General features: G+C 40.3%; 2 protein-coding genes across 10 annotated transcripts in view; one reads left to right on the forward strand and one right to left on the reverse strand.

Moving 5' to 3' along the window:
- LOC115208374 (mRNA (2'-O-methyladenosine-N(6)-)-methyltransferase) overlaps positions 1 to 18,867 on the reverse strand; it is a 56,284-nt gene extending 37,417 nt beyond the window's left edge. For 2 of the 3 annotated variants that reach the window (XM_029776384.1, XM_029776382.1), the window contains exons 1-10: positions 18,780 to 18,867; positions 14,112 to 14,255; positions 11,484 to 11,608; positions 11,163 to 11,282; positions 10,923 to 11,065; positions 6,055 to 6,209; positions 5,325 to 5,472; positions 4,799 to 4,882; positions 4,149 to 4,248; positions 3,784 to 3,946 (exon numbers count right to left, since the gene is read on the reverse strand). In XM_029776384.1, the coding sequence (XP_029632244.1) occupies positions 3,784 to 3,946; positions 4,149 to 4,248; positions 4,799 to 4,882; positions 5,325 to 5,472; positions 6,055 to 6,209; positions 10,923 to 11,065; positions 11,163 to 11,282; positions 11,484 to 11,608; positions 14,112 to 14,235 (1,162 nt within the window). In that variant the 5' untranslated portion in view covers positions 14,236 to 14,255; positions 18,780 to 18,867. The remainder of the gene's footprint in view (positions 1 to 3,783; positions 3,947 to 4,148; positions 4,249 to 4,798; positions 4,883 to 5,324; positions 5,473 to 6,054; positions 6,210 to 10,922; positions 11,066 to 11,162; positions 11,283 to 11,483; positions 11,609 to 14,111; positions 14,256 to 18,779) is intronic. The other variant, XM_029776383.1, reaches the window with a different exon arrangement.
- LOC115208376 (phospholipid transfer protein) overlaps positions 17,516 to 22,183 on the forward strand; it is a 34,913-nt gene continuing 30,245 nt past the window's right edge. For 2 of the 7 annotated variants that reach the window (XM_029776389.1, XM_029776390.1), the window contains exon 1: positions 17,990 to 18,161. Coding sequence is in view for 3 of the 7 variants with exons in the window: in XM_029776390.1 (XP_029632250.1) it covers positions 18,156 to 18,161 (6 nt within the window). In the remaining 4 variants the exon portion in view is untranslated. The other 5 variants (XM_029776385.1, XM_029776386.1, XM_029776388.1 and 2 more) reach the window with 5 other exon arrangements.

Below are 22,183 nucleotides of genomic sequence, written 5' to 3' on the forward strand. Positions count from 1 at the left end.
TGGGACTAGTACACGGGTAAGCCAGATGTGTAAAATGGTTAGACTACATATACCAGCGTGACCAACGGCGTGAGCTGAAAGGTATGAAATGGTTAGAAACTCTTTCTCAAAGAAGACTACACAGGAACATTCAGTCTGCTGCTGTTTAAGTACTTTAGTCTAGTAAACTTGACTGAGAATCACTGGGTGGTACTTTGAAAGATCCATTCGAACGAACACTTCCTGTGGAAGATCCGTCCTAACAGACACTCCAAGACAGAAAAGCTACAGCTACAAAAGACATTGTGACCTCTGGGGACAAAAACCAGAGACTTCTGTCGAACTACTCTCCCCAGACGGACCGGCGATTTCAACAGAGCGACAACAAAGACATACAATCGTAAATATGTACATTGCATTTCTAAATCCGAATGAGCGGTTGTTGGGGTGCTAAATTACCATATTTACGATGAGCATATTATTCAAATGTATGTAAGATAGGTGAAGTCCTTTGTCTCTTCTCCCGCTCTTTCTTATATGTCCCTCCCTTTTCATTTTGTACAAGCCATCATATCGGGTTAGTCCACTAGGGACTTTCATTGCATTATGTAGTAATCAATGTGTAACCTATCCTGTTTGTGTGTTTATGTAGTTCTGTGAGTTAGTAAATAAATAATCAAATTTGTATATCGCTGATTCATCATTTATGCTCGGGTTCATGCAGATATCCAAGAATTTTGTGACATTCAGAATGAGACTAAGGTAAATAATAATTCATGAATTGACTGTGACTGATGTAAGAGTTATACATATATCTTTAGAGTTTAGCCGACCAACCATTTACCCACATTATTTGTGTTAGGAATACTGTGTCATTATCCACTTTTGGATGTCGTAGTTTTGGCGGGAGGAATCTCCTTGAAACAAAAAAGTTATTGGGGGGGGGGGGGGGTCTGTCGACTATGATCCTCACCCAAGAGGGCAAGTCATGGCAGTGTGTGGGGCACCTATCGGTAGAAAATGGGTAAAAATAAGCATGGTGAAGTTATTAATTACACTTTGGATGGTGTATCAATACACACAGTCACTACAAAGATACAGGCATCCTTCCTAACTCAGTTGCCGGAGAGGAAGGAAACCGCTCAGGGACTTCACCATGGTGACTTAATTTTTTTGAATGGCCGTGATAGGAGACAACAGCACTGAGAAAATGTCAGGTCTCCTGAGTTCACACTTCTGTGCATCTTCTAACGTGTGTTTACTGTGAACACTGAGGCTGTACACACTTTAAGTTACATTACAGTTATAACAGTAGTCAAGTAGGCTACTGTGGCTATTTGATCAATGTAGACCTATCAGAGTGGCCTACCATAAAAACTATGGAGAAAATGCCTCCCATAACATTTTAACATGGAAATAGCTGTTCTATCATTCAGCCAATGTGTGGTGTTCAATGTAGGCCTACATTCCATGAGACTTTTGGGAAAAAAACATTGACATTAACCTCATCCACTTGTCCTTCAGACAAGGGAACTGAAAATGTGTTCTTGCACTTTACAAAACAAAATGCATTATTATTCCCATTCCATTATTATAGAGAATCAGAAAAATTATGCTTCCCTCTGCCTATTAGCTACTTAGCTTATCCAGCCTGTCTCAAAATACAACACTGCCACTTTAAGAAAAAAAGCTCTTTACTCGAAGTGCTTTCAAAGGTGGCTGGAAATGCACACATTTTGTGCTCTTGTAGGAAGCAACCACTCCCCATTGCTGACTAGAAATTAGCTATAACTGGGCTAATAACGCACTTACTAGCAAAGAATATGAACAAATGTGCACACGTGGCTACATGCAGCTCTCGCTTTGATCTCAAAACAAGCACATCTACTCGCGACCACTCATACTGTAAACACAGTCCAGTTCAAAGTGAATGACACAGATCCATATATGGCAATGATCTATTTGCATATAGGGATACTGCAGCTCTGATTGGTCATGGCACACTGGTCTGTGTAGAGTATGTACTGGAGTTGTGCCTGTAAATGCAATAGAATCCTACTCCAATGCTCTCTGCGTACAAGAAAATATCTTGCATAGTTTGTTGTTTTGGTATGCTGCATTGAAAGTGGCTAATATTGCGTTAATTTGATCACAATACCCACAGTAGAGGGAAACGTTGATAGTGTTAACTAAAGTGGAAAACTAGAAAGTTGAGTGAAGTTCAATCTCGTGCTTCTCTGTACACCCGTGCACACGCGCAGCTTAGAAGGAACATTGGTTATGGGTCTGCTTGTCATCGGAAAGGACTATGGAGTTTTTTTCTGATAAATGAAACAGAACGGAGCTAAGCACAGGCAATAACCTAAAACACGAGGCCATATATACCAGTGTGTATTTGCCCTTGTGTTTTAGGTTATTGTCCTGCTGAAAGGTGAATTTGTCTCCCAGTGTCTGTTGGAAAGCAGACTGAACCAGGTTCTCTTTTAGGACTTAGCCTGGAGTTTCTTATCAAGACGACATTGAATGTTCCGGAGAGGCCTAGTTACAGTTTTGACTTAAACCGGCGTGAAAATCTATGGCAAGACGTGAAAATGTCTGTCTAGCATTGATCAACAACCAACTTGAAACAGCTGGATTTAATTTTTTTAAGAATAATGTGGAAATATTGTAATCCAGGTGTGGAAAGTTTTTAGATACTTACCCAGAAAGACTCACAGCTGTAAATCGCTGCCAAAGGTGATTCTAACATGTATTGAATACTTATATAAATGAGATAGTTATGTATGTATGTATGTATGTATGTATGTATGTATGTATGTATGTATGTATGTATGTATGTATGTATGTATGTATGTATGTATGTATGTATGTATGTATGTATGCATGCATGCATGCATGCATGTATGTTATCCCCCCCCCACTAAATTGGCAAAATCTTCCAAAAACATGTTTTCCCTTTGTCATTATGGGTTATTGTGTGTAGATGGGTGAGAGAAAAAAAAATTGCTTTAATCCATTTGGATTTCAGGCTGTAACAACAAAATGTAAAGGGGGATGAACACATTCTGAAGGCACTGACTGTTTAAAGCAAAACTATCGCTGATGGTGAAACTAAACAATCAAACTAAAGTCTATTGTAAGCCCGTTCAGCAGGTTTAGCTAGATGAGAGTTGAGTCTCCGGTAACTTACCTTTATTCCAGTAAAACAAGATATTCAACATCGCATAGATAACAATAACCTGGCAAATTATATAGGTTGTCACTCAACTAATAAAACCTAATATCACGGAAGCCATTTTAGCATTTGAATGCTGAGGGTGCCGCGCAGATGTGAAAGATCAGGAACAAGGGCATTCCTCATGTTAGGCAGCGTGCGAAGCCGGGCACAGTGCCCAGTTTGACTAGTCTAGTGACATTGCCTGGGGTTGTTCAGCATGCAAAATTATTGACTGTCAATGCAGTTTGATACTGAAGGAGAGGACATATCAGTTTTCAGAAAAAATTAAAGGTATTTTCGGAAGGTAAAAAATGGAATATGAACAAAAACAATGTAGTGAGCAGGCGATTTGTAAAGTTTCAATCTTTTTTTTGACAGACGAATACTACATTTGGATCAGTTCGGGGTCCGCGGACCAATACACTTGTATAGGTGAATCGTTACAAAGCTATAGATTATACTTTCATATTCACCCCCTGCATTTTTTTTTATATCATGTCACAGCGACCATGGGTGGGGCTAAATGGATGGCGTCTAGCCTAGTGTGCAGAGAGTCTAAGGCGATTTAGCTAGTTAGCACGTCTCACCCGTGATGTTGCAGTCCTTCAGCAGGGTCTGGTGGGCTTGGCGAATACGTCGCACGTACTCTACTGAGATGTGGTAGATCTTTGTACAAATTCCCTCCACAGAGTCTTTGGCTACCGCCGTTACATGGGGACCACACTGTTTCCGCAAGTGCTCCAGACGATCCTGAGGGAAAAACTAGTTTTAGGATCTGCTTTTCAACAGATACATGTCAGTGTACTTTCCATTGAGGTGAATTTATGCAGCAATGGATATATTTTTTTGCCACAAACATACAGTTCGCCACACTTCTAAATCACACAATCTACTACTCAACTACACATGAGCACACACACACAAACTCTACTCCTTGACCACACACACATACCATGTAGTCTTCTTTGCTGGCTGAGTGGTCTCTCCGTAGCCAGTTCATGGTGTCCTCCGCATTCCATTTCACAACCTTCCGGCTGTCTGGTGTGGCGTTTCTAACAGGACATAAAACACACCGGTCAATCTCCAAGCAAAACAAAGCATTTCAAACCAAAGAGACACTCAACTAGCCCAATCAATCTCCCATTAAAATTATTTATTTTTCTCTTCAGTTTTTCTCCAATCTATCCAAGATGCCACTCAGTCAAGACAGTTGGGTAAAAAGAAGGGACGGTTTTGGTTTAGCATTCAAGTGCAAATACAGAAGCTGCAGGTTTCTGCTTCAGGTCTATAAAAGCTTTCTATGTAGGATGCCGAAATACTGAGACATTGTGTTGCTTTTTATGTTATGAGCTGAATCTTGCAGTCAAAGTGGTGGTCTTAAAAAATGCTGAGCCATCACTTGAGTTATACAACTTATCGGCTCTATAGAGTATATTCTAAATTGTCAAGGGGCTTTATGTAGCGGTGTGCCAGAACATATTAGTGGCTTGAATTCTTTAAGACAGCTTCTATGACGTCATACTTGGGAGCGACATCAAAGAAAATCAGGCCATATGAAAAGGGAATTTGTAAAATTCATTTTAGTGTGCCAGAAACACCTACCTCGAGTCAATCATTTTCTTGGCAGCTTCAGCGTATTTGAATAAGAGCTTTCGGGCCTCCTCTTTGTACTTGATGCGGGACAACCTGGCATAAGAAATGACAAAATAGTAGTAAATGAAAGTGTTGAGAGGAGCCACTGTTGTCCAAATTAGCAATTAATTCAATTTATGGTTAAGACAACATTTCAATGTATTGACATTTCACACGCAACAAAATTGCACCAGACTGACACACTCATTTTTCACTAGCTCCTTGTGCAACATCAGACAACTTAATTGACTGTATTGAATCAAGCCATACAGACGTTAATTAAAGAATATAGCATAATTGGTATGTACAGGTCTTCGTTCAAATATTATATTTGGCATCTTTCAAATACTTTGAGCGTTTGATTGAGCCAGCATGGTGTGTCCGATGGGCGGGGTTTGTAGTTGTGGGTCTATTCCATTGGTTCCTTTGCGCCAGGAAAGATCAATCAAGCACAGATTTGAAGCCAGGACTGGTACAGATTCCCTTTCCCACTGACCTGATGGGGATGTCGTTCATGACCTCTCTGAACATGGACCGGGAGATGATGGGGTCACAATCGCTGGGCAGTAGGGGGTCAGGCCCTTTGTCCAGCACCTTACGCTCCAGCAGCCAGCGGTTGAAAGACTCCCGTGGGGGCTCGATACCTATTAGAGAGGGGGAAAGGCCATTTATCATCAAGGTTGAGGTCAGCCAAGTATAGGAACACTGGAGTTGTGTTCACCAGGGCATAAATTAGGGAAAACATTTGAATCCATTTCACAACGTAAAATGAAAATGAGCGTTGCTTGTTGGAAAAGTTCAGCTAGTCCCTCCGTTTCAGTCCGTTGTCTTCTGTTTGGTGCCTAATTATTATTTTTTAGATGTAACCTTTATTTTACTAGGCAAGTCAGTTAAGAACAAATTCTTATTTACAATGATGGCCTACCACTAATGAACATGACCCTGGGCTGGAGTAAAAATCTGCTATGGCACTCCAGGACCAGGGGTGGTGAGCGACAACAATGGCTTAAAAAGTGCTGAGCGTTGTAAAAAATAAAAAAATAAAAAATATGTGACACCTCAGAACTGTTTTCAGACAGACACCTCAAGCTCATCTGGAAAGCAAACATCTGACAGCATAATGGGGAGGCACCTTGAAAAGTAAGTCATTAAAAAGGTAAGAAAAGCAATCATTTTCATTTAAAGCAAAGTTTGACTTGACAACGCCAGCGTTGTGGGTAATTTACCTTCTCGTTGGTAGCAGAGCTCTTGGTAGTGCTGCCGTAGCTTGGTGGTGAGCCGTGCGCGTTGGAGCTCAATCTCCGGGTGGGGAGGTAGATGGTTGGCGGGGGCTCGCTCTCTGATCACTGCGTTCGTCTGAATGTCCAGGTCCCAGTATATTCTACAACAGCAACAATGACAGACATACTCAGTAATCATATCCCTAAAGAAATAAATTAACTCACAACAAATTTCAATAGAAAGTTGGCAAAAATAGATAAGATCTTGCTTACTACCATGGAAAGATAAATACCTGTCTATTTGTAGAAAAATAACCCTGATTAATTATTTAGTCATATGCCAGTTTACCCATTTTATGGCCCTGCCTATGCCAAATGATTAGTTTATAAAATGATATGAGCAGAAATACATTTCCTTTATTAGGAACGGCAAGCCAGAACAAAATTAAACGTGCTTATTTATATAATGAATGAGTTCGGGGGGCAAAAAATATTAAATATTCAAGCATTAAACCTCTTACTAAAAGCATCAGTCATACAAAAGTTATACTTAAACCAAAACTAGTTCTCCAGTAGATTAGTAAGAATGGCTCACCCATTGTGCAAAAATGTCCTTTATCCAGGACATAAAAAACATCTAGATTATCCAGATTACAACCTCTCAATTTCTAAAAACAAGCCATACAAAGATGATTGCAATTCCAGTTTCATCCCCGAGAAAAGACAGAACATACAAATTGATTTAAAAAAAACATTTCTGGAATGTTTTTTTAAAAGAAATTTTTGGCTAAATTATATTATGAATAGGAAAGGTGGAGTTGTCACGTGTAGTTAACAAAAATATATGGAAATGTTTGCTCTATCCGAAATTACAACTAACTGACTGCAGCCTTAGCTAACATATACATACAGTTGAAGTCAGAAGTATACATACATCTTAGCCAAATACATTTAAAGTCAGTGTTTCACAATTTCTGACATTTAATCCTAGTAAAAATTCCCTGTCTTAGGTCAGTTAGAATCACCACTTTATTTTAAGAATGTGAAATGTCAGAATAATAGCAGAGAGAATGATTTATTTCAGCATTTATTTTTTTCATCACATTCCCAGTGGGTCAGAACCTTACATACACTCAATTAGTATTTGGTAGCATTGCCTTTAAATTGTTTAACTTGGGTCAAACATTTCGGGTAGCCTTCCACAAGCTTCCCACAATAAGTTGTGTGAATTTTGGCCCATTCCTCCTGACAGAGCTGCTGTAACAGTCAGATTTGTAGGTTTGTAGGCCTCCTTGCTCACACACGGTTTTTCAGTTCTGCCCACAAATTTTCTATGGGATTGAGGTCAGGGCTTTGTGATGGCCACTCCAATACCTTGACTTTGTTTGCCTTAAGTCATTTTGCCACAACTTTGGAAGTATGCTTGGGGTCATTGTCCATTTGGAAGACCCATTTGCGACCAAGCTTTAACTTCCTGACTGATGTCTTGAGATGTTGCTCAATATATCCACATAATTTTCCTTTCTCATGATGCCATCTATTTTGTGAATCGCAACAGTCCCTCCTGTGCAGTTGCCAACCATAGTCTGGCTTTTTTATGGCGGTTTTGGAGCAGTGGCTTCTTCCTTGCTGAGCAGCCTTTCAGGTTATGTTGATATAGGACTCGTTTTACTGTGGATAGATATACTTTTGTACCCGTTTCCTCCAGCATCTTCACAAAGTCCTTTGCTGTTGTTCTGGGATTGATTTGCACTTTTCGCACCAAAGTACGTTCATCTCTAGCAGACAGAACGCGTCTCCTTCCTGAGCGGTATGACGGCTGCGTGGTCCCATGGTGTTTATACTTGCGTACTATTGTTTGTACAGATGAATGTGGTACCTTCAGGCATTTGGAAATTGCTCCCAAGGATGAACCAGACTTGTGGAGGTCTACAATCTTTTTTCTGAGATCTTGGCTGATTTCTTTTGATTTTCCCATGATGTCAAGCAAAGAGGCACTGAGTTTGAAGGTAGGCCTTGAAATACATCCACAAGTACACCTCCAATTGACTCAATTAGCCTATCAGAAGCTTCTAAAGCCCTGACATAATTTTCTGGAATTTTCCAAGCTATTTAAAGGCACAGTCAACTTAGTGTATGTAAACTTCTGACCCACTGGAATTGTGACAGTGAATTATAAGTAAAATAATCTGTCTGTAAACAAGTAGATGTCCTAACCGACTTGCCAAAACTATAGTTTGTTAACAAGAAATTTGTGGAGTGGTTGAAAAACTAGTTTAAATGACTACGCTAAGTGTATGTAAACTTCCCGACTTCAACTGTATCTTAGTAGATGACTTCATGCACCGTTTGCTGTGTGGAAGCAGAGAGAATGGTGTATGGCTTGGGTGGCTGGAGTCTAATGATTTTCCGATTTTCCGTAAACTTCTGACTTCAACTGTACGTGTTAAGCAGATGTTATTGTGGGTGTAGTGAAATGATTGTGTTTCTAGCGCCAACAGTGCAAAAATATCTAACAATACACACAATCTAAAGTAAAGGAATTAGAATATGTTAAATATTTGAACAAGCAATGTCAGAGCGGCATAGACTAAGACACAGTAGAATAGGATAGAATACAGTATATACATATGAGATGAGTAATGCAAAATATGTAAACATTATTAAAGTGACTAGTGTTCCATTATTAAAGTGGCCAGTGATTTCAAGTCTATGTATATAGGGCAGCAGCCTCTAATGTGCTATTTACTGTCTGGCCTTGCAATAGAGACGGCAAACAGCTTCTCGGTCCCAGCTTTGATGCACATGTACTGACCTCGCCTTCTGGATGATAGCGGGGTGAACAGGCAGTGGCTCAGGTGGTTGTTGTCCTTGATGATCTTTTTGGCCTTCCTGTGACATCGGGTGCTGTAGGTGTCCTGGAGGGCAGGTAGTTTGTCCCCGATGATGCGTTGGGCAGACCGCACAGGGTGACTCTGGAGAGTCCTGCGGTTGTGGGCGGTGCAGTTTCCGTACCAGGCGGTGATACAGCCCGACAGGATGCTCTCACTTGCATCTGTAAAAGTTTGTGAGGGTTTTAGGTGACAAGCCAAATTTCTTCAGCCTCCTGAGGTTGAAGAGTCGCTAATGCGCTTTCTTCACCACACTGCCTGTGTGGGTGGACCATTTCAATTTGTCAGTGATGTGTACGCCAAGGAACTTTAAACTATCCATCTTTTCCACTGCGGTCCCGTCGATGTGGGGGGGGGGGGGGGGGGGGGGGGTGTCCACAATCAGCTCCTTTGTATGTTGACATTGAGTGAGAGATTATTTTCCTGGCAACACACTCCCAGGGCCCTCACCTCCTCCCTGTAGGCGGTCTCGTCATTGTTGGTAATCAGGCCGGAATACATGAGGGGGCTGAGCACACATCCTTAAGGGGCCCCAGTGTTGAGGATCAGCAAAGTGGAGGTGTTTTTTCCCCTAACTCGCCACCTGTGGGCAGCCAGTCAGGAAGTCCAGGACCCAGTTTCACAGGGCGGGGTTCAGACCCAGGGACTCAAGCTTAACGATGAGCTTGGAGGGTACTATGGTGTTGAATGCTGAGCTTTTTTGCAAAAACGATGCATGGCCATCATATTTCTAATGTTTAGGCCTATCATAGAAAGAATGTAGCCAGTTACATTTCTTAATGAAGATATATGAAAGATATGCAAGATGAAAATCTGGATACCGTCCAACCCTAATTGAAAGTATAGTAAGCGGGGGGGGGTTTTTCACCGTGACCCGTAATCAGAGTTAACCCAAAACATTTTTTACCACTGCATCACTGGCTACAGGTAGGCTTATTTGAAGTTCATGGTAATAGGCCTACACATTGCAGCCTAGTCTAGTAAAAATTGACCATCCCGTTTTTCCCAGGACAGTTTCATCCCCATTTCAGGCTACCAAAAAGGTAACTTTCTCAGGAAGATGTATCAATTAATGTAGGCCTAATCAATAGCAACCGCTGAATGTCATTAGGTACACTTTTTGGTGTTCTGTAACAGATGTCTATTTCCATTCATCAAATGGCACGAGTATACATGCATTGCACTGTTTGGATTATTTTGGAGTGGACGAACATGCACAGGTTGCCTACGCTTTGAAGCTATTGGTCTGACAATCAGATGAAAGCATCATGACTGGTGGTGTTCATGACACATTAAAAGGCAATACATTTTTACCGATAAATTAAGTCATTACAATGTCCATAAAAAATTTGTTATGTCACGGTGTAATTCGCACTCTGACTGTAGTGTACTATAGGCTACATAAATATTTATAGAAACACAAGCAGATCAGCATATTATGCTACAGCAGTTGTGACAAAACAGATCTTCCTCAGGTAGCGTTCTACATAACAAAGGGCCAGTTTTTCTTCCTAGTCCTGTAATAAAAAGAATGGTCAATGGAGAATCACCATCGAAATAACTTTTTAACCCAGGACTACTAACCTTTGAGAAGCAGGTTAGCTTTTTTCGTCATTAATCTTGTTCTGGAGGAGCTCTGCAGAGTGGTCACTAGCTGGCACAGCCACAAAGTCATACAATCTGACTTTAAACCTAATAACACTGCTAACCCTAATGCCTAAACTTAAATTAAAACAAAAATGTTGTTTTTCATGAATTTTTACATTATAGCCAATTTTGACATTGCAGTTGGCCCATCAAGCAGGGATTTTTTATTTTTTTTTGCTCTGTTCTGCCTTAAGGACAACACTCATCTCAATAAATGTTAACCTGCGTCCAAGAAACCATACCAAAAACTGGTAAATTAGCTGTTGGGATGAAGATCTGAGTCCATACACCACGGTAGTAGTCATTTTAATTTACATTTTTATCAGTTGTACTCACATGTTGGTACGGTATAGGGCCGATGCCGGCTGACCTGGCTTGTCCTCTGTGCCTGTGGTAGAGTTCCACGGCTTTGCCCTGGGGGTAATGGGTGAGATGGGCACTGTGGGGGTCGTTGGGGTTACAGGCATACCAATCTCAATCTGTCAATGACACAGTCACATATTGGATTAGAGTGACAAAGAGGAAATATTCCAATTTAAAAACCGTTAAAACAATCTACAGAGACAAGGGGCACACCATATTATTAAGACCACCCTGGGCGGCCTCCTCCGACAGGTGTCTCTTGCGCTGCCCGTTGCCCACGCCGGCGTCACCTGCCCCCTCCGCTGAGGCAGCATTCAAACCCAGCGGGTCGGACTACAAAGACAGGAACAAACAGGGCAGCTGCCCAGTTAGAAAACTGCTGGAGAAGAGTGATGTTGATAAGGTTCAGACCAAGTTCCATCAAGAGACAGTTACTGAAAAAAAGAGAGCGTGAGGTACTAAGAACAGAAATAAAGAGAACATTTATTTTTTCCTCTGTCCCAAATCAAGAAGCTATAACCATTTTGCACTCACAATGTCATCATGCTGCCCCAGGACTGGCATCTCCCACATCGACTGATTGGTGAAGCGGTTGAACCAGTATGGCCGATTCTCCCGCTTGCTCCAGCATTTCGACCAGCCGGCCTGGACGAGCTCGTCTGCACAGGAAAGGTGTCAGAAAGGTCAAATCTATCTCCAGTCTGGTTCTTCTCACTTGTAAGTAGCAAGTCAACATAGACAAAGCCAGTATGCTTTCCTTCCTCAGCACTGATCTTAAGCCTCATGTATACCCTACGTACAGTGCCTTCAGAAAGTATTCACGCCCCTTGACATTTTCCACATTATGTTGTGTTACAGCCTGTACTCAAAATTGATTAAATTGTGATTTTTTTGTCACTGGCCTACACACAATACCCCAAAATGTCAAAGTGGAATTATGTTGGGGCGAAATCCTGCATAGAGCCTTCACCATGTGCTACCACTTTAAGAGTGCATTAGCAGTCAGAAAGGAGGAAATAAAGATAGCTTTTCCGGCTCTCTGGGAGGGACCTCTCGGTTGGCGCGGCAGTTTGATAAGGGTGTGCAATGCTGCAGAAGTCTTGTTTATTTTCAGCGTGCCGAGTTTGTAAAGTGTTTAACTCGATCGTCGGTGTTACCTCTCTAGACCCCCCCCCCTCTTTTCCTTTCGGCAGGGTTCATTCTTGTCTGGCACCCAAACAAAATCTGTATCTTTACGTCTCTCTAACAACACCACTACAATGTTTTTAAAATTAATAAAAAATGAAAAGCTGAAATGTCTTGAGTCAATAAATATTCAAACACTTTGTTATGGGAACCCTAAATAAGTTCAGGAGTCACAAAATAAGTTGCATGGACTCACTCTGTGTGCAATAATAGTGTTTAAGATGATTTATGAATGACTACCTCATCTCTGTACCCCACACATACAGATAATTGTAAGGTCCTTCAGTCGAGCAGTGAATTTCAAACACAGATTCAACCACAAAGGGAGGTTTTCCAATGCCTCACAAAGGGCACCTATTGGTAGATTGGGTATAAAAAAAAGCAGACATTAAATATCCATTTGAGCATGGTGAAGTTATGAATTACACTTTGGATGGTGTATCAGTACACCCAGTTATTACAAAGATACAGGCATCCTTCTTAAATCAATTGCCAGAGAGGAAGGAAACCGCTCAAGGATTTCACGAGGCCAATGGTGATTTTAACACCGTTACCAAGTTTAATGGCTGTGATGGGAGAAAACTGAGTATGGATCAAGATTGTAGTTGCGCCACAATACTAACCTAATTGACAGAGTGAAAAGAAGGAACCCTGTACAGAATACAAATATTCTAAAACATGCATCCTATTTGCAACAAGGCACTAAAGTAATACTGCAAAGAAAATGTGGCAAAGTAATTAACTTCTTGTCCTGAATACAAAGTGTTATGTTTGGGGCAAATCCAATACATTAGAGTACCACTCTCCATATTTTCAAGCATAGTGGTGACTGCATCATGTTATGGGAATGCTTGTAATCATTAAGGACTGGGGAGTTTTTCAGGATAAAAAAGAAAAGGAATAGAGCTAAGCACAGGCAAAATCCTAGAGTAAATCTTGGTTCAGAGTGCTTTCCACCAGAACTGGGAGACGAATTCACCTTTCAGCAGGACAATAACCTAAAACACAAGGTCAAATCTACACTGGCGTTGTTTACCAAGAGGACAGTGGCCGAGTTACAGTTTTGACTTAAATCTACGGCAAGACCTGAAAACGGTTTTCTAGCAATGATCAACAACCAATTTCACAGAGCTTGAAGAATTTTGAAAATAGGTTTGGAGTCTATCCTGAAAGACTGACAGCTATAATCGGTGCCAAGGGCGGTTCTGCAAAGTACTGACTCAGCGATGTGAATACTTATGTAAATGAGATATTTCATTTTCAATAAATTAGCAACATTTTAAAAACATGTTTTCACTCAGTTATTATGGGGTATTGTGTGTAGATGTGATAAAAAAAGATATTTAATCAATTTTGAATTCAGGCTATAACAAAATATAAAATAAATCAAGGGGTATGAATACTTTCTGAAGGCACTGTACGTACGCATGGAAGAACTACACGTCATGTCGCAAAATAGCAAAAGACGTTTGCAGCCCTGCAAGTCAAAACTTGGTGTAAGAACACAGGATGCCCATTTTGGGTAGGTTTCTTGCATTGCGTACCTAGGGTATACATTAGGCTTTAAAATAATTGTACAGGTGGGAATCCTGTTGCCAAGTGGGATTCTGGCATATTGCTTTCACTTATCCTGTATTTTTGATCGGTGTAGAGAAAGAAAATGGCAGAAGAGGAAGCTAATTTCAAACTATTGTGACGGTGAGGGTACATTAAATACTGGCATAATTTATTTTTTTAAAGAGTGGGGCTGGTGAAGAGGTTGGAAAGACAGGGAAAATAGTGGTGGTGAGTCAAAGCGCAGTTTGCCAGATTCGAACCCATGCCGACTCCGGCATACATGTGTGCCAGTGTCAGTGGCTCTAATCACTGGACCACACAGGCCAACGACATTGTCATTTTGCCTCACACCGAATGCTTGGAGAGCAGAGTTGCGGGATATATGCACCGCTTGTTGTCATGTCACTAGGGCCATCTTACCTGGCAACTCTGGCATGGGCTTGCTAGTTGAAGGTGAAACAGGAGACCCCTGTGTGACAGAGCCTGTGGGAGACATCACCAAAGCAGTGTCCCCCTTCACTGTCCCGTGGTTCTCACTTGACATCTCTCCTCATCTGTCCTGTCCTGAAAAAAATATGGTGCCAAATTAGCAAAGGGGTTTTCACTCAACTTTGCCTTGTAAAGTACAGTTGAAGTCAGAAGTTTACATACACCTTAGCCAAATAAACTGAGTTAAATGTTTCACAATTCCTGACATTTAATCCTGGTAAAAGTTCCCTGTCTTAGGTCAGTTAGGATCACCACTTTATTTTAAAGATATGAAATGTCAGAATAATAGTAGAGAGAATGATTTAGTTCAGCTTTTATTTTATTCATCACATTCCCAGTGGGTCAGAACTTTACATACACTCAATTAGTATTTGGTAGCATTGCAATTAAATTGTTTAACTTGGGTCAAACGTTTCGGGTAGCCTTCCACAAGCTTCCCACAATAAGTTGTGAATTTTGCCCTAATCCTCCTGACAGAGCTGGTGTAACCGAGTCAGGTTTGTAGGCCTCCTTGCTTGCACACGCTTTTTCAGTTCTGCCCACAAATGTTCTATACGATTGAGGTCAGGGCTTTGTGATGGCCACTCCAGAACCTTGACTTTGTTGTCCTTAAGCCATTTTGCCACAACTTTGGAAGTATGCTTGGGGTCATTGTCCATTTGGAAGACCCATTTGCGACCAAGCTTTAACATCCTGACTGATGTCTTGAGATGTTGCTTAATTATGTGGATATATTGTTCTTTCCTCATGATGCCATCTATTTTGTGAAGTGCACCAGTCCCGCCTGCAGCAAAGCACCCCTACAACATGATGCTGCCACCCCTCTGCTTCATGGTTGGGATGGTGTTCTTTGGCTTGCAAGCCTCCCCCTTTTTCCCTCCAAACATAATGATGGTCATTATGGCCAAACAGTTCCATTTTTGTTTCATCAGACTAAAGGACATTTCTCCAAAAAAGTATGATCTTTGTCCCCATGTGCAGTTGCAAACCATAGTCTGGCTTTTTTATGGTGGTTTTGGACCAGTGGCTTCTTCCTTGCTGAGCGGCCTTCAGGTTATGTCGATATAGGACTCATTTTACTGTGGATATAGATACTTTTGTACCCGTTTCCTTCAGCATCTTCACAAGGTCCTTTGCTGTTGTTCTGGGATTGATTTGCACTTTTCACACCAAAGTACGTTCATCTCTAGGAGACAGAACGAGTCTCCTTCCTGAGCGGTATGACGGCTGTGTGGTCCCATGGTGTTTATACTTGCGTACTATTGTTTGTACAGATGAACGTGGTACCTTCAGATGTTTGGAAATTGCTCCCAAGGATGAACCAGACTTGTAGAGGTACAGCAAATGGTGGCAAACATTTTTTTGCGATGTTGGCAAAACGATACGCTATATCGTCAAAAATAATATACCTATAAGTAACTATTGACCCCCCCAACACTACTATGTAATAGGCTCTTCCAATTACAGTGCCTTCAGAAAGTATTCATACCCCTTGACTTATTCCACACTTTCTTGCGTTACAGCCCGAATTCAAAATGTATTAAATATATATTTATCTCACCCATCTACACACAATACCCCATAATGACAAAGTGAAAATATGTTTTTAGAAATGTTTGCAAATTCATTGAAAATGACATACATAAATATCTAATTTACATAAATATTCACACACCTGAATCAATACTTTGTATTAGCACCTTTGGCAGTGATTGCAGCTGTGAGACTAAGAGCTTTCCACACCTGGATTGTGCAACATTTGCCAATTACTTTTTTCAAAATTCTTTAAGTTCTGTCAAATTGGTTGTTAATCATTGCTAGACAACCATTTCCAGGTTTTTCCATAGATTTATGTAACTCGGCCTCAGAAACATTCCCTGTCTTCTTGGTAAACAAATCCAGTGTAGATTTGACCTTGTGTTTTAGGTTATTGTCCTGCTGAAAGGTGAATTAATCTCCCAGTGTCTGGTGGAAAGTACACTGAACCAGGTTTTCCGCTAGGATTTTGACTGTGCTTAGTTCTTTTGTTTCTTTTTTATCCTGAAAAACTCCCCAGGTTTAGTAATGTGTTGTATTGGATTGCCCCAAACATAACACTTTGTATTCAGGACAAAATGTATTACTTTTTTTGTTGTTGCAGTATTACTTTAGTGCCTTGTTGCAAACAGGATGCATGTTTTGGAATATTTTTATTCTGTACAGGCTTCCTTCTTTTCACTCTGTCACTTAGGTTAGAATTGTTGAGTAACTACAATGTTGATCTAACCTCAGTTTTTTCCGATCACAGCCATTAAACTCTGCAACTGTTTTAAATATTTAAAGTCACCATTGGACTCAATGTGAAATCCCTGAGCGGTTTTCTTCCTCTCTGGCAACTGCATTAGGAAGGACGCCTGTATCAATGTAGTGACTAGGTGTATTGATACGCCATCCAAAGTGTAATTAATAAATTCACCATGCTCAAAGGGATATTCAATGTCTGCTTAATTGATTTTTTTTTTACCCATCTACCAATAGGTGGCCTTCTTTGAGAGGCAAAACCTCTGTGGTTGAATCCATGGTGAAATTCAGTGCTGGACTGTGGGACCTTACAGATAATTGTATGTGTGGGGTACGGAGATGAGGTAATCATCTAAAAAAGTAATGTCATGTTAAACACTGTTATTGCAAACAGTGAGTCCATGCAACTTATGCGACGTATTAAGCACATTTATTTAGGCTTGCCATACAACCACTGATTATTATCATCATCATCATCATCATCATCATCTGACCCTGATGGTCAGCTATGAACACTTGAACATCTTGGCCATGTTCTGTTATAATCTCCACCCCTCATAGCCTGGTTCCTCTAGGTTTCTTCCTAGGTTCTGGCCTTTCTAGGGAGTTTTTCCTAGCCACCATGCTTCTTCACCTGCATTGCTTGCTGTTTGGGGTTTTAGGCTGGGTTTCTGTACAGCACTTTGTGACATCAGCTGATGTAAGAAGGACTTTATAAATACATTTGATTGATAACAAAGGGGTTGAATACTTAATGACTCAAGACATTTCAGCTTTTCATTTTTTACTAATTTGTGAGAGAAAAAAGGAAAACAATTCCACTTCGACATTTTGGGGTAGTGTGTGTAGACCAGTGACCAAAACAAATGTCAATTTAATATTTTTCTTGTCATTCACCTGATTTTTAAATGTTATTTTTATTGAACCTTTATTTAGCTAGGCAAGTCAGTTAAGGACAAAATCGTATTTACAATGACGGCCTACCCCAGCCAGACCCTAACGACGCTGTTCGCCGCCCTATGACAAGACGTTAAAAACCTGTTTTTGCTAGCATATGATGGGGATCGCCTGTTTGCAGGTCCCTAGGCAAGATTGGGTGTAGTCCTGTAAATGAGGCCCTGGGGTCACAAACACCATCATACCTTTACACTCTCTTCACCAGAAGCGCCACTGCTTTCAGTAAGTAGCATGATCTCTTTTCCTCTTACTTTCCATTACAGACCATTCAGGTTCTTGACCATATCCTCAGAACGATCATCCATATTGATCGCATTACAGCACATATGTTGCTTCTCCAACCTCCGCATCCTCACTAGCCTACTCGCCGCCATCACAGCGTTCCAAGGATTTTCGCCTGGCCATAACATTTCATTGTGGTTACTATTCAACAAGCAAGACCTCTTGATCGTCCTGACAATTCTGCGGTTATAGTCTGGAGTGAATGGTAGCCTACTAGTGGTAATCATTCAATGAATGAATGATAGAACCCATTCATCCAGACCCGTAGCGAGCGCACAAGAGAGTAAGTAATTAACCAGACTAGTGCTTCTAGGGGGGTAACAGTAGCTAGATAGATTGTTGTACTTCCACAATGTGTTATTGGCATCAATGCACCGGCATAATCTGCGTCAAATCCCTCCGAACGAGCAGAGTGATACCATCACTGGTGAAGATAAACTATCAAGCTAAATCAACATGAAGGTATGTATAAAACATGTAGCTAGATAGTTAACTGGCTAGCTATTCCTATGCATTCTAGTAGTTTCATTATTAATTTGATGTCCTTTTGATTAACATAACATTTCAAATTGACATCTTGCAGATGCGTTCTCTATCTTTAACGTTGATTACAGAAATTAGCAAAAGGACACGCATGCTACACCGCCCAAAAACAAACACGAAGGAGGGGAGACCATCTGGTAGCTGCGCTACACAATAAACGGCAACGGCAGCATCTCGGAACCCAAGTAGGGGATATGTGGAAAACAGATCAAATACGGTAGGATACTGTACGAAATGGGGTTATTGAGACATATAAATTACGAGAATTAGTAAGGGTACCAGGTATATGCTGTCAAAATAGGCGTATCTGAACCCCTTTTACTTCAAACGCATACAAATATTTAGGCGCGCACTTTGGTTGAGACAAGATGGCGCGCGATATCCAGTCATAGCCACTGCAGCCCTTGTAGACAATATTGTTTGTTTATTTCGTGCATTGACAATGCGTGTACATTTTGAGTGGATAATATGATACCCTGCATGTTCCGCCACCTGCCCATGGCCTTCCTATAGCGCTAATGTGGCTATTCCCCTTACCTTATAGAGGTTTGTTGGGAACCTTGTATTGCCTTTGCTCGATCCAATTCGGACCTGCCTCCGCCTCTCCCTCCCAAATTATCCGCCATCTTGTATCGGGGACTCGGGGCTTGGTATTGCGCACGCGCCAGTTTAGTTGTCGTTCTAGGTAATATTTGTCATTGAGAAGTAGCCATATGTGGAAGGGCATTTGTAAACGTCGACATGCTGCAGAATCTTAGTAACTAGTTCTTCAGAACTTTGCTTGTGAAAGTAGTCATGCAAAAACACATTTGCGAACTCGTCTGAACAATTTAACCAGTAATTATCCGATGGCATGGTTGGGATTACGAAATAATATCGAATTATATTCACTTTTGTGTGGTATTGTGCAGTGCTTACATTATCAATTGATACAACCCATTATTAGCGGCATGCTCAGTAGTCTATGTATTTATTATAATGTTATTAGAAGATGTTGCATTATGCCTATGCGATGATACCATGTCAACCAGATGTATGTACTCATGTCTTTATGTTGACTAATAAATTAATAACTAAGACCAATGAATGAACAACTTTCAATTCATGTTGATATTCTGTCTCTTTGTATTGTTCCATTATGTGTGCACTGAATGTTAAATATTATAAACTGTATAATATATTTTGGTTATTTGTCAAATAAAAGTTGCAGTCCTGGTAATAGGCTAGAGGAATTTCAGACGTTTCTAAAAAATCAATACCATCTGTTCCCTGCACATGATCTCAAGAAATCGCTTTTTATTGCTGTGATTTACTCTTTGATTACTGTGCCTGGGTTGTTTGAAATGTGCAGTGTTACATCTGGGGTGTAATCATTAGTCCAAATGGTTGCAAAACCGAACAACTAAAATGAGAGTTTCAATAGGACAAATTGAGGTAGGGCCCTCCCAGTTTCGTTCTGTTTGCCGTTAAATAAACGTTTTACAACAGAATCAGTGTAATGAGTACGCCCCTGCTATTGTATCCCAGACATACAGGTCAGGAGAAAAATCGTCCCACTTTCACCAAACATTATGTCAACTCTGACATCTGGTGGTGTATGGATGTTCTGTTCTACTAAGGCCATTCAAATTATTAAACATGATGAACATATTACTTCTGGCCCCTTTTGAGCACATTGTAATTCACCCATTCAATTTGATGCAGTAGCCTACAATTGATGAATCCCATTTAGCTCATTTTAAATATCCTCCCACTTCTCAGAATGGCTGTTTTTATGTTAAAATATACATAAAAGAAGTGAGCTGAGCCATCATTGTGGTAAGGAGCTGGGAACCATTAGGATCTGTTTGCTCCACAGACTTAAATGGCAACAGCTTAACACTGTGAACCAACCCTGCCCCTGTGGCTCCCAATTTGTTCAGCATTCCTGCACAGTTCAGTTGTCTGTGCAACAGAACTTGACGGCATAAAAGTGACCTAAATCGACATGGCATACACCAAACTTACCTAACATTGCACCAGGTCAATAAAACTGGTCAAAATATATGATATAGGTCTCCAATGGCAACCGTATTGGGAAATTCTCACTGTCTTAAGAGTATGCTACAATTATAACATACCACTGGTTTAGCCCAATCTATCCAATGGTTGGTACTAGCAATTTTTTGTATTTTACCTCAGTCAGAAAACTGGTTTTCCAAATGTCAAGGCTACTGTTATTTAATGAAACTTGTGGCATGGAGTACCTCAAATAACCTTTGAATCATCATACTTTTAAAAAGCAAAACATTTAATTCTTAAGAGAAGACAGGTTCTCTCACAAATTATGGACAGCCTTGCAAAAAAAGCTTTCTGCAAAATGGGCCCCTCAAGGATGTTTCTGGTCATGAAAATGAATCATAATTTGGGATTTTGATGATTTGAACCAGGTGTGTAGTGCTAGGGCAAAAACAAAAATGCTCACCCCTTTGGGTTCCCAGGACCAGGATTGAGAACCACTGATGTAGACAGACCAGGCAGCTCAGAATTCAATGTACCCAGGATTTGATGAGTTGAGAGGGCAAATACTTTTCTGAGCCATCTCCACAATGGCACAAGCAAAGGTGAATATGGGTGTATGACTTTTAGATATTGTTGAATGTGTTTATTAAATTAAAGTTAGAAACTAATATCCTGCTAAGATTCATGCTGAGATGCTGCACAGAATTTATTTTTCCAGACTGGTTTGGATTTGTGTTTTATGATGTGGGATGATACAACAGAGTGAACTATAGGAAGGCTTCACACAATTAGGGGTTTCAAACGGGTTGTTACCATTATCAATTCAAAAGGTATTAAGTGGATGTGGAAAATACTGTTTAAGTACACAGTTTAAGCGGTCTGTATTTAAATCCCGTGTTTACTGTAATTATGTTAGAGCATATCACTTCTTGGATGAATTCCAACATTGAGATTAGAGATTTGATAAAATCTCAATACATTCTTCTGTTTCAACAGAAGAATGTATTGTTGTGTGTGTATTGGTGTGTGTGACTGTGTAATTTAAAGCTTAATTGATAAGGACACCGTTCAGTGGAATTTAAGGTGCTGTGTTTTAGTAATGATAAAATGCTAACTTTGAGATAGTCCCTGAAAGACTGATCACATGAAAATAATGAACCAAAGATGGCAGTATTGCAGCTCATTACTCAATGAAAGTAATACTTTGACCAGCAACTATAGGCCCTGGGGTCTTAAAATTAAGCCATGGGCCAATTGAAATAGGACCTGAGGCCATGCAAATATTTATATAGAGATGTAGCAGTGGCTCTGCATAATATCTTATTTTTGAGATCAATTGAGGAAACTTGATGCAAAGCCTCAACACGCATAACATCACTAGTTTGCTAGTTACTTGACTGGTATCGAGCAGGGTTGTGGTCAATTCGGAATTTCTCAATTTAATTCCATTAAACCATTGAATTTGAGTTGGCCACACCCCACAGGAAGCAGCATTTGAATGGAAGGAAATATTATTTAATTCAAAGCAATTCAAACCAATTCAACTGAGACATGAAACATATCATTCATTGGACAAATCTTTTATCAGATTTGTATCTGACACTTATTAATGCAAAGCATACACATACCATTTCAAATATTAAAGATTTCTAACAGTATTTTTCATTGTCATGAGATCATTGTTCCCTTTCATACTCCAGTGTTTGATCTAATGCATTCTGGGAAATGTATATTTCCTGATATTTAAAGCATTAAGGGAATTATAAATTATTGTAGACAACCCACAATATGTTCTTAGAATAGGCCACTGTAAAACATGCCACTGTAATGATTTAATATAGTTTTAGAATGTTTTTAAAATGAAATGTTTCAACCATATGTTACATGGAATTGGTATCCATACATGATGTCAAAATAAACATTTGTATAGTGATGTGTAG

The sequence above is a fragment of the Salmo trutta genome, chromosome 14, assembly GCF_901001165.1.
Source record: "Salmo trutta chromosome 14, fSalTru1.1, whole genome shotgun sequence".
NCBI classification, from domain to species: Eukaryota; Metazoa; Chordata; class Actinopteri; order Salmoniformes; family Salmonidae; genus Salmo; species Salmo trutta.